The 13,527-nt window shown below is 39.0% G+C and overlaps 1 protein-coding gene across 7 annotated transcripts in view; it reads left to right on the forward strand.

The window, feature by feature from the left end:
- The window catches only part of ARAP2 (ArfGAP with RhoGAP domain, ankyrin repeat and PH domain 2), a 157,501-nt gene that overhangs the window by 94,761 nt on the left and 49,213 nt on the right, over positions 1-13,527 (forward strand). For all 7 annotated transcript variants that reach the window (XM_084900314.1, XM_084900310.1, XM_084900315.1 and 4 more), the window contains 3 exons: positions 972-1,170; positions 1,366-1,429; positions 12,269-12,432. In XM_084900314.1, coding sequence (XP_084756440.1) covers positions 972-1,170; positions 1,366-1,429; positions 12,269-12,432 — 427 coding nt within the window. The remainder of the gene's footprint in view (positions 1-971; positions 1,171-1,365; positions 1,430-12,268; positions 12,433-13,527) is intronic.

The raw sequence follows: 13,527 nt of genomic DNA on the forward strand, positions 1-13,527 counted from the left end.
AAAGGTTATAATCAAAGAGGTTAAGAGCTACCTTCCTAGAGCTCTAAGCAGAGAAGAAATTAATATAGGACCCAGGGGAAATTATTCTTCAAATAAAGGTCGTGTTTTGATGATTAAGATTTTTTTCTCAATATTGTAAAGTATTTCTGTGAAGGTCTTTTTATGAGTAGTTATCTTACTCATGGTATACACAAAGGGGAAATGGCAGATTCAGTAAAAGTTGCAAGTGAAGACAGTGAAGGCTGATATTTTGGAAAGTACAACACATCAACAGAGAGAATGTCTTCCTCTTTCAATTATATAATTATATATATATATGGAGAAAAATGGTTTAAGATGTCGCCACGTGGAAATGTGTTAATTGCTGTTCACTTTTAAGATAGAGAGCACGTTTTAAAAATTCTGAAATTTAGGTTACTTCTAAATCTTTAACCTTTTGCACTCCGCTGTCCCCTCTCAGGGGACATCGGAATTCTAGCATATCACTTGGATGTCCCCTCTCAGGGGACATTGCAGTTTATTAGTGATTACGTGGAATTGAGTTATTTCAACGCAACTTTTTGAGACAGGCGTCAAACCACTTATTACTGTCAAACATGCACTAATCAGCCTGCAATGCATATTGGGGAGTGTTTCAAAACTTATCATACTGTACAAAATTATAAACAATAAAATATTGGTTTTTTTTTTTTGCAAATATACATCCTCGATGTCACCCAATTCATATAAGTCCAATATCATTATAATACGTTACTTGGTTCCAAAATTATACTAAATAATATGAGGGTCTGTAAATGCATGTTTCCGCTGCAAAGTAGCGTCGAGAGTAGCTGGTAGCCAATGTCCAGAATGGTTCGGAGTGCAAAGGGTAAAATTAAAGATAATTTTCCTACTTTCCCTCAGATCTGCAGATAAGGAAGGGATTTCCAATAGTCACTGTCTTTCTTACTTTTCTGTATTTGTTTTAACAGCATTTCGTTCCCGTTGTTGCTGAAAACTTAACACAAGCTAATTATGATTTGATTGGCCAACTCTACTACAAAGACTGCCATGCCCTGGATCAGTGGAAAAAAGGATGGTTTGCTATGGAAAAGTCTAGTTTGCGTTTTTGCCTTCAAATGCAGGAAGTTCAGGAAGATAGAATGAACTTAAGAAGACTGCAAGAACTAAGTAAGATTTTTTTTTTGCCCTCATCTTGTATTTTGGACACAACTTTTATTGCATATGGTAATGGTAGCTTTTACATAAAATTAAGAGGACTCACTCCAAAACATGTGGCCAAGGAGTATTAATAATTGTGTCTTTATGGTTTTTTAGTAAAATGTTCTTAAGAAATATGTTGACGTTTTTCTCTTCTCCCTCTAGCTGTCAGCACAATGGTTCAAAATGGGGAGAAAGTGGATATTTTGCTCTTGGTAGAGAAAGGAAGGTAAGTGCATTTTTGTCTTTGATTCTTTAATAACTAGGGAGTGGAATATTTTGTTTATCTGCTTGGGAATGAGCCCATGATTTTATAGCCTGCTAGACATTTTCCGAATTGTATGTATGTGTATGTGTGTACACATATATTTATATACTCTTCAGTAGGAAGAGTATACGACTGAAGCTTGCATATTTTTTTGTATTTGCTATGAGAAACTCAGTACCGTTAATTACTGTAATTTTCTATAGACCTAGATGCCTTTGGGACATTCACATTTAAGCACTTTGGAAATTGTAAATATATTTTCAGTGAAGATATATACGGAATAAATAAGATCCTGAAGTATTTTTGCATGTGACTCATGCATAGCTAATTTATTTACTTTTTTTAAATAAATACAAAGCATCTGCTGTGCATAAGGATATGGTTGAGGATATGGTGATGAATAAAATAAACATGGCCCTGCCTTCATGAAGCATGAACACTAATGGGGGAACAGCAGAGAAAATTGCATTGTATTGTGTCCATCAATTTTAACTGGTTTAAAACAAACTAAAGGAAAGAGAGAACGGCTGATGGAGAATGTTCTGTTTTAGGTAGGGGTAAAGGCAGGCATCTTCTGCATAAAGTGAAGAAGCAAGCCATGCAGCAGTCTTCATAGAGTCCCAGGCATATGGTCAAGGCTATTTTGAAGACTCTAGTGCATTGTGCTTGGCATGTTCAAGGTCCACAAGGAAGCTCCTGGGGAGATTTGAATGAATAGGAGAGTGGGAAGTAATTGTTTCAGAGATACTCCTGGGCCAGATTCGATAGGATAGGGCCTTACAGGTGTATGTAACATGATGGAGCCTTGGTGAATGCACATCATTTTGGAGGCAGGACAGTTGTCAGGAGAAGAAGCTATCCTGGAACATTAAGCTAGTTTACCCAGGGAGTGAATTCGGAAACGAGGAGAGAGTGTCACAAAACCTAGAAAGGGCATTTCAAGAAGGAAGGAATAGTCAGAAGCCTCAGGTGCTGCCAGATGAAGACAGACACTCCATAAGTAAGTGGTGCAGATGGAACCTGCTAACTTAGAGAAGCGCAGAAGTGAGAGAGCAGAAACTGGATTAGGTGCAGGCTAGGAGCTGAGTACACTGAAACAAATAGTGGGGATAGTTTGTCAAGGACACTGGAGCTTAGTAGGATTATCAAAGTAGCAGGGATTTGACCTAGAAAGGGAATGTGTGTGCAGTTTGTTTTTAGATGGCTTGGATTTGTCGAGCTTTAGATTTGGAAGGGAAAGAGACACAAAGGAGTGATGGAGTCAACAATCTAGAATTTCAAGCATGAAGGCATATAAAAATTTTAATTCAGTAAGGTCCAGGTTTATTCAGTAGTGTGCCATGTTTTGTTATGGGATTACATATTCATTTGTTAGCCACCTGAAAACATAGATATCCCCTCCTCCCCCCAATAGTAGTCCCAACAAGTTAAATCAACTTTTCACACACACACACACACACACACACACACACACACACACACAAAACAAAACAAAAAACCCCCAGCAGATTGTGTATATTTAGTTTTGAGTGATGATGGTTTTCAATTTTTAAAAGTAAGAAAAGGGCTCAGATAATACAGATTTTAGTCATAACCCAAAATTTCAAAATAGTTTGTGATTCAAATATTTGAAGATAAATGATTTCTAATATTGTGACCTTCGCCTCAAATTCCAATGGGTCCTCTCTCACATGGCCCTAAGAGAATTTATTTTTTTGTCTCGACCAATCTTTGAAACCATAGAGATAAGACTGATGTTTAATAATTATAGTTTCAGAAATACAGCTTGTTCTGTGTTGGTTAAACTTTTATGATCCTTTTGTTAAAGAAAAGAAGAGAGATGGAAGATATAAGTGAGAGGACAAGAGAACAATTAAAACAGGAAGAGAAGAAGAATTGATGAGTGGTTTTGATGTGGGTAGCTTTCTAGATTTGGTGGTAGGATGTTGAGAGAGACACCAGTCTGATGGTGTTCAGTTCTTTGTAAACTAGGAGGTAAGGTGACTCGTAAGCTTTTGGCCTGGGTTGACTTTACGAATGGTTGTGTCACTAGGCAGATAGTGAATATACACTTCTCTCCCAGCACTCAAACAAGCCCATTAATTATAGGCGTGATTGGCTAAGAGCTGTTTTAATGTCATGTCCAAATAAGAGAGTTTCATTGCTGTGCCCTCTCTCTCATCTCTCTTGTGATCTATTAGCCCCTTGGGAAATAACGAGTGTGAAAGTAGATTGTGTTAGACTTGTCAATGACAGATAAAATTGTGGCTTTAGGAAATAAAACAACTTCCAATTACTCATGTTGATGACATATAGAGATAGTGAATAATTGAAAATGCGAGAAACCAACCAGCTGTAGGTTTTAAACTTTTTTTTTTTTTTTTTTTTTTTTTTGCTAGTAACTGCTAGAACCAGAATAGGAAATCATAAGTAAATTTAATGAATTAATTTCACATTTTCCCCTTGTCCTTGTCTACCTTTGATTAAAGTGATAAAATATATTAATGTTCCTTAAAGGCAAGGAGGAGAAAGAACCCTTTGAACTGGAACAGTTCATAAATTGATAATCATGCACCGAATATAGTCACAATTTAGATATATATTGTAATCTTCATGGTAATTTTCTCTGTATGCAGAGCATGAATGCCTTCAGACAGGAAAATATTGCAATAATATTTCCCACATACAGAGCATTTTTGCTCTAAAAAGCTCTAAACAGAAGGTGTTCCAGATGGTGTCGCTTTAATGTGTATTCTTTGTATACTTTAAAAATTATTATTTTGGAGAAATAAAGCTTTCTTGATTATACTTAGGGGCTTCTGGCGTGCTCTTTGGTGCTGTTACCAGGACTAGATCCTGGGCTTCTGTTTTACGCCTCAATCAGAATTGCTGTATGAAAAAAAATAAAATCATGTTTCTGAATATCTATTGTTGTTCAGTGAACGTTCTAGATCACAAGGTCAGAAGGCATTTTCCTGGACAGTAGGTTATATATTCAATTTAAGTTCAATGTTTAATAGATTACAACATCCTTTTCTTAAAATTTAGAAATTATTTCTGCACTTTAGCCCACACTTCTGCATATCCCTTTCTGGTAAATAAGCTACTATCCTCACTATCTTCACATTTCATAACTGTAAAACCGTTTGTCAAAGACACGTATAGCTGAAACCGGTTGGGCTCAGAGAATAGAGTGTCAGCCTGTGGACTGAGAGGTCCCGGGTTTCAATTCTGGTCAAGGGCATGTACTTTTCTTGAGGGCACATCCCCAGTGGGAGGTGTGCAGGGGGCAGCTGATTGATGTTTCTCTCTTATCTATGTTTCTAACTCTCTATCCCTCTCCCTTCCTCCCTGTAAAAAAAATCAATAAAATATATATTTTTTTAGAAGAAAGATATGTATAATTAAACTTTTACTGAAAGGTTGTTGGTTGCAATAAATACAGTAAACATGAATGAGTAACTCATCTGTGTTATCAGAAATAGAAAAGATTGGTATCTTTTTAGTTTTATTTTGCTGTTTTTTGTTTGTTTTTAATCCTCACCTGAGGATATTTTTTTCATTGCTTTTCAAAGAGAATGAAAAGGAGGTGAGAGGGAGAGTGAGAAACATCCCTGTGACAGAGACACAGGGACTGGTTGCCTCTTTTGGGGGGGGGGGGGGGGGCCCGCGGTGCTGGGAGCAACCCAAGTACATACTCTTGACTGGGAATTGAGACTTTCTAGCCATTGAGCCAGTGGCAAGGGCGGTTTTGTTTTTTGTTTTTTTAAGATTCCTTCGTTGACCTATAATAGAGCATAAATCACTTAATGGTTCCAAAGCCTGGCTGCATTCACTTTTAATTGCAAATTCCAAACATAAATCCGTTATCACCAGGGAAAGCACTTTTTTTTTTTTTTTTTTTTTCTATATGTCCCACAATTGTGAAGCAGACTACTTGTCTCCATTCAGGAGATTAGCAACCTAAGTTTAAGGCTCTTATTTCATATCAGCTTATTCCATGTGATATTTTTCCCTCCTTGAGTTGTGTTTTCTGGAAGCTATGTTAGCAATACTCCAGAGGGTGAATTATCTTAAAGTGGTTTCTAAATTGTGCATGTAATTGCAAATTAAACAGTAGCCGATTGCCCACAATATCAGCTTGACTGCTTTTATAACTTTCTGATGATTTAATTCAAAGAGATGCTTCAATTAGAATACTGCCAAGGTAAACAAGAGATTCTCTTCTCTTACTACCCCCACAGGTTCTGCAAAAAAAAAAGAGCATTCAAATTTACATTATGAAGTGATTTTTTTGTTGTTGTTGTTGTTAAAGGGGATATAGGACTAACAAAAGGTGGATTTTAAAGTATATATTTGCTTGAAAATTTCCATCAACTCAAAGCCCATTCTATGTACTGAAATGTATGTGTACAAAAAGGAGATGCTTGAAAAACAAAAGGATGAGAAAATCCCTTCTGGATAAATAGGATCAGGAGAATGTGGTGTTTTTGTTTGCTGTTTAGAGTAATATTTTTAACTGGGATCTGGAATTTCTAGGTGGAATTTCAGTAAGAATAATGGAGGTGGCTGAGATACTAAGGTATTCCACTCAGAGAAATAGGATGGACTAGGGACCCACTTCAGTTCAGGCTGGCCTGAACCTTCATGCCTTGAGGAGGATGCATGAACCAAAGGGCCTGGATGATAGATCTGTACCCTATTAGTATTACAGTTAAAGTTAATTAACAAGGTGCCCTGTTCTGGAAAGGATTGCAGGCCCTTTACTGGGGTATAGAAGACTTTTTTGAAAGGGTATTTATTTTAAAACTATTTTAAAAATTATTTTTAAGAATGAGGATTGGGATTCATTCAGCAGCCAGCGGAGCTTCACGAAAGGTTTTGAGCAGCCTCCAAGCAGGGCTCTTCTTCTCATTCCCGTAGATGAGATTGAAAAACTGAAGACCTTGCCTTTCTCAGGAAATCAGGTGCCCTGACACTTTTTACTGTGCTGTGGGCTTCAGAAGCAACAAGCTACTTGGGGGATAACATTTCCTACCGTATTATTCTTGTGGCACAGTTTCTGCATCTGCTGATTTTCTTAATAATTGTTCTTCTGTTTCCGGTCGAAATTCCACCTCTATGAAAAAAAAAAAAAGGTATCTTTATAAACTAAAATTAGGGTAATTTATAAATTTATAGATGCAATGACTAAATAAAATTTGCCAGACTCTGATTCCTGACCACGAAGAAATAGTTTTCTTCCTGGTACATGTCCTCTCAGTTCAAACAAACTAAAAAACTGGGCAAAATAAATGAATCCAACTATTTTCAGGCTTTGGGATGACAGGCATTCCAGGGTTGTGAGCAGGAAGAGAAGGGAAACAAGTGAAGGGAGTGTTAAGACCAGTTTGGCTTCCTCTTGGTAGGCACTATCCAGCCCTTAGCACAGGGAATGGGAACACTCAAGCAGGATGTGGCAGTTGGTTTTGCTCCACGGAAGAGGAAGAATGGGAAGTTCAAGGGATCTGTAGTCCCTGAAATTTTCAGGATGGAGGAGCAGAACAGAGGGAGACATGTAGAGAAGTGTTTCAGGAATCTCCAGAGGAGTTCACTTCCCTCAGGGCTCCATGCTCATCTGCATATTTTCAGGGTGAAACTCCAGAAGGCAGCTCCCAGGGGTGTGCTGTGGGGTGAACAGTCCCCAGGGTGTAGGGAGTGTTGGGGTGTTTGTGGAGATCCCATCCATCCATGCTAGACAGACCTCATTAAGCACAGAGGGCATCGGTAAAGACCCCAGAGAAGTGACTCCATACTGTAAAGGCCAAGCCAGCCTCAGAGCAAAGGCTGCTGTATTTCTACCCGACTAAGAGCAAAGGCTGTCTCAGAGCAAGTCTGAGAGTAAAGGCTGCTGTATTTCTACCCCACTAAGCTTTAGACCTCTGAAGGATCAGCTGCTCTACAAGCAGTGCAGTGGCCAGGGTCAAGCAGACACATGATGTCCACACAGGCATCATTATCTCGAAAGAAAGACAACACAATCCTAACACTCCAGCTAACATTCCTAATGTCTGACATTTGATTAAAATTACTAGCCATGTGAAAAAGCTGCAAACCAGTTGGTAGGAAGTGACCCAGAAATGAGAAAGGTAATGGAATTAGCAAATATTCTAAGCAGTGATTTTTACATATTACAAATCACAAATATTTTCAGAGATGTAAAGGAAAATATAAACAATAGCAAGAAAAATATGGGTAACTAAAACAAATAAACAAATGGAATTTTATAAAGCCAAAGAATATGGTATCTGAAAAAATTTCACTAGATTGGTTTAACATAAGAGTGGACTCTATAAGATTAATGAACATGAAGGCATGGCAATAGAGGGGATACAAATTTAAGCACAGAGACATAAGACCAGAGCCTCAGTGACCTGTGGTACAATAACAAGCAGTCTCAGTATAATTAGAATCCAAAAATGAGACAAGAGAAAGATGGCTAAAGGAAAAAAAAATCTTTAAAGAAATGTGACCAAACTTTTTCTGAATTTGATGAAAACTCTAAACTCACATGCAATAAAATCATCATATTTCAAGCATGATAAAGCAGACCACATGTAGATGCATCATAATCAAATTCCAGAAAACCAGTGTGAGGGAAAAGTCCCAGAGGAAAATACCCATTAAACATAGGGCAAAAGATGAGAATGTTTTGTTAGAAATAGTGTAAACCAGAAGGTAATGAAATTTTTTAAATTGCTGGAGGGGAAAAAAAGGAAAAAGAAAAGAAAAAAACACCTTAAAACCAGCAGCTGTTAATCTAAAATACTCCAGTCAGCAAAAATGTCTTTCAGAAATGAAAGGAAAAGAAAGTATTTGTGACCCAAATAAATGCTGTTACACTAGAAGATTCGGTGTTTTTAGTTTTGTTTAAAATAAATGCTCAAGGTATTATCTGTCCGGTCATGTTTGCGCAGTCTGTTACTCTCTTTGTAGAATTTTTTATAAAAATTTATCGATTTTGTCATTTGTGAAGACACTTGTGGTTCTTGTCAGTAGACTAGGCTCAAATATGATGGCCTACACTTTGTGGTTATTATATTACAATTTTGAGAAAATTGTTTTTATTTGTCCTGGCACTTGGTTTCTGGGTCTTATTGAACTCATTTGATTTGTTATAGGATATCGGGATGTTTCTCTATATGACTTTGAAGTACCCTTTAACATTTATGCGTGGGCAATGGACAATTAGAATAATTCTCCCTAACTTAGAGGTCTTCAGATGATAAATATATAAATGAATATATATTTTTTTTTTGGAATGCTTATCCAAAAAAGGATAGAGTGGTTGTTTGGAATCACAAACTCCACCAGCATTTGTGCTGAAAATATCTGTGATGATTTGTTCATTGTGCACAGAGTTTAGATATGCATCAGAGAGGAAAGTTGTTGGACTGATGCGATTAAATGTCAAGCATCCGCTGCACTAGATGATATATTTAAGGATTCAGTCCCTGACAGGTTGACTCAGGAGTTGTCATTTGTTCTAACCCTCACTAGTTCACAAGGAGACAGCTAAACCTGCCATCATGGGATTTCTTCTTACTACAGAGGAAGTTTGACGTTTGAAACATTCATAATTGATGGCAGAATTACAGTGGTATTGTAGGAGGGCCGTTACATTTTGGATTTGTTTCACTGCTTGCTGAAGTACTCACCCCTTGAAGTACTTTGTTTAAAAACAAACAGTTTTAAATATTTTATGTTAAACTTAGAGCTTACTCGTGAGATCAAAAAATAAAGGTAAAATTCTCTCTTTACCTAATCTTCTGAATTTAGCAAGATTTTATTTTAGTTAGGTCTAACAGTATAGGGGCTTGATATTTCTCAGGAACATTAGCTGAGTGATACAGTTTTATTTAGATAAATATACTGAGCAATAGAATGCTTTCGAGCTAAAGATAATATAAGGTAAACAAAAAGGCAAAAGCATGGCAGGAATCTTAGAGTGGCAGAATTCTTCAAAAAGCAAATGACAAAATCTGGAGGTCAGGGCTGCCATAGGGATGTGGGAAAATAAAAACAATATATAAAGGAAGCGAGAGATGAAGACTGAGGACATGACTGAAGTGCCTGTAGGAACTGCCGATGTGGATGTAAGCTTGGTGAGGTGCCAGTCTTAGAGGAGCATTCCAAGAAAAGAAACCCAAGGAGAAAAGGGCCTTTTATTTTCTGTTTAAATTAAATTAGGGCCCATCTATTATCAGGGAAGTAAAAGGTTACCCTTCCCCTGAAAAAGAACAACAACAGCCCTTCTCTTTGTTTGAGTCCAAAGTAGCCCTCTCATAGTTTGAAATGGAGATTAAATCATTTTACTTTGGTGTAAATATACTTAAATGGCACATCAATGAATATACTTAAATAAATCAATTTTTATATCTAGTGTTAGGACTTTAAAACTATCATGTACCTACAAAATGTCAGGCACTCTGCTAATGATGACAGATACAGAAATGCTTTCCTTGGTCTCCTGAGCGATGTTTGGATCTAGCAGCTAAAATATTCTCAGACATGGAGCTGGTGGTATAATGCAGGGCAGGGGGGACTCCTCAGGATTAGGGGGGACACTGGTTACCACTAAGCATCGGAGGGATATCAGGGTAGAGTATCAAGGATGATCACCTGGAGTGAACCTTGGGGCAGTCAGAGAGCAGAAAATGTCCTTACTATCTAACAAAGAGGGGGTATGCAAATTGACCATCACATCATCACAAAGCTGGTGGCGCCCACAGCAGAGGCAGGGTTTCCATAACAAGATGGCTATGCCCACAGCAGAGGTGGGGTTTCCGTAACACAAGATGGCTGCATCCACAGGGGAGCCCGGGTTCCTGTAACGAGCCCTAAGGAACAATCACCTGGGACCTGAGGCTGTGGGACACTGGCCTGGGCAGGGGACCTGAGCCTGTATCCCCTCCTCCCCACCTAGTGGGGTTTTTGTCAGGGGACCACAGGCTGTGCCCCTCCCCCTAGCCACCAGGCCAGGGTCCTCAGGCCGTCCCCCCCCCACCCCGCCCAGCAGGGCTTGATGGGGGACCTCAGACCATGACCCCCACCCTGGTGCTGGGCCAGGGAAACTCAGGCCACACCCCCTACCCCAGGGAAACTCAGGCCGCACCCCCTGTCCCAGCTCTGGGCTGGGGGACCTGAAGGTGAGCTGGGGGACTGAGGCTATGTCCCCTGCCTGGCAGGACTTGACGGGGGACTTGAAACTGTGCCCCCCACCCTGTGGGGCTTGACAGGGGACCTGAGGCTGTGCCCGGCACCAGGAGGGGCTTGACAAGGGTGGGGCCAGCCAGATCTGGATCTCACCCAATGGGGGTGGGGCTGACTGGGTCTGGGTCTTGCAAGATTTTGAGGTGCTACAGGTGGACAGAGACTTGACTCTGAGTCCTAAGGCATGCCCCAGACTCTGAGAGGAGGGAGATTTTCCTATACGTTTTACTAATTTTCTTTCATCTCTGGCACTTCTATTATAGAGAAAGGGCAAATAGTAATATTAAAACATTTCCTCTAATTAACCCCCTTTTAATGTGCACGAATTTCATGCACTGGGCCACTAGTTTATTATAAAGATAAGGCAGTGTGATTGTTTAGTGTATCCTGAGTGTAGGGCCATGGCACATTCCAGTGAAGGTGTCCAAAAATTGGTATCACTTAGTATTACAGTTCATTATTTAGTTCTTCTTTTACATTTACCCAGTGCTAAGGCAGGTACTATTCCCTTCATTGGGCCTGTGAGGAACCTGAGGCCCAAAGAAGGTTGCAAACTTCTCCTGGGTCACAAAGGAAGTTAGTGCAGAGCTAAAATTTGAGTTCTAAAAGTGATTGGATTCCCCACTCAGCTGTTTTAAATTTTTAAATAAAGATATAGATATAGATATAGATAGATATAGATATAGATATAGATATAGATATAGATATAGATATAGATATAGATATAGATAGATTTCAAAGAGGGAGAAAGATAGAAACATCAGTGATGACAGAGAATCATGGATTGGCTGCCTCCTGCACGCCCCCTACTGGGGATCAAGCCCACAACACCGGTATGTGCCATGACTGGGAATTAAACTATGACCTTCTGGTTCATAGGTCAGTACTCAACCACTGAACCACACCAGCCTGACTGTTTTAAGCTTTTGCGCTTTGATTACATATACAATAGATCTGGTTTGTAAGACAAAATTATAGCCTGGAGATAGGGGTTTGGGAGTTAACCAGTTTACACACAGGGATTGAAACCACTGTCCCAGGGGAGGCCTTGGAGTCCATGTGAGTTCACCGAGGTTACAGCTTCATTCTCATAAGGTGTAGGTGGTCTTGGGGAAAAGAAACTGACCAGAAAGATAGGAGCAGCCAGAAAGAATTTTGCTACAAAGCAAAATTAGGTGGAATTTTCCTTCTCTTTCTCTCCCTCTTTTTTTTTTTAAAGAAATGAAATCATAAACAGTTCTAAAATCTTGGAAAATACAGCCACATATATCCAATCGAAGTCGCTGGTGATGCTTACAGAACAGTTTCAGTTCATTTGCTCAGAAAGAGAATGACAGGGGCTGGGGAATGGAAGGAAGTGAGACCACCAATCCAGGGAACTGCCCCCCCCTGTGCAGGAAAAAGAGGCATTTGGGGTGAAAGATGGAGGATTTTTCTCCTCAGGGGTGAGACAAGATCACCTGTGTATGGATTTAAAGATCATCTGTCTAGAAGTCAGAATTTTTTTCAGCAAAACTATAATGTGGCAATGCTCTTTCAACTTCACAGAACGTTGTACATCCACGGGCACACCAAGCTGGATTTCACAGTCTGGCATGCTGCGATTGAGAAAGCAGCAGGTACAGATGGAAATGCTTTGCAGGATCAGCAGCTCAGCCAGAACGACGTTCCCATCATCGTGAACAGCTGTATCGCATTTGTTACGCAGTATGGTACGTATCACAGAGTTTCTATTCAACCCCCAAGCTCATGGTATCACTCTTACAGTTTTTAAATGGTGCCCATTGGACTGGATGAGGGCCTTTTATATCTGTTAAGTATATCAGTGAAAATATGAATGCAGTCACTGTTCAGTTACACGCCGTTCCTTTGCCCAGTAAAACTCATTTAAATGGTATAATGTACTTTAACTATTTTCTGCTTCCTTTACATGCATTAACATTTAAATAACATATGGAAAGAATATATGTTGTGAAATGTATATTAAAAATAGGTTAAAGACTATTTTTCAGATTTTTGCAAGCCCACAGTGAAATCTAAGGGAATGCAGTGTGCTGCCTCAGCATGGTTTTAGAAGTAGATGATGGGACAGCATGGGAAAGAATTTTTTTTAGCATGAATACATACAGGTGTGTATGTATTTATTATTTTAGTTACCGTACTGTCGGTCACATGGATATTGATTGTAACAGTTCTGACTTAATTACAACATTTTCTTTGAATTGTGTACAGGTAAAAAAACAGACAAACAGCTCGATACCTACATGGTCCAGTTTTATTTTGATGTGCTGCAGTAGTATTGTAGATATGCCTGAGGAGTACATATGCCTTTATTCTTCATATTCAATTTCAAATTGCTATGTATTCTTCACATTCCTTCTTTCTGTTACAGATTTCCTTAATACTCTAGAATAGGGGTGTCGAACTCAATCAGAGAAGGGGCCAAAATCTAAAATCCAGCCTAAATCGCGGGCCGAATGGTTTACTGAACAGTCATAAACTGACAATCTCATAAACTGACAGCGGAGTGCAGTGATGACAGCGCGGTGCGGGCCACATTGCAAGGCCTGGCGGGCTGGATTTGGTCCGCGGGCCTTGTGTTTGACACATGTGCTCTAGAAGATAGAAAAGTTTTAAGCATTATATTAAAAATGTTTCTACTTTTAATTTGCAGATAAATGCCATTGCGTTGCATTATAAAGATAGAAAAGGTTAAAATGATTTGGTATTTTGGAAGGTGTAGTAACTTATTTTGCCCTCTTAAAACTAGAAATGCATTTGGGAGTTTTTGATTTGAAAGAGAGTAT

The sequence above is a fragment of the Pipistrellus hanaki genome (assembly GCF_964339955.1).
Source record: "Pipistrellus hanaki genome assembly, chromosome: 1".
NCBI classification, from domain to species: domain Eukaryota; kingdom Metazoa; phylum Chordata; class Mammalia; order Chiroptera; family Vespertilionidae; genus Pipistrellus; species Pipistrellus hanaki.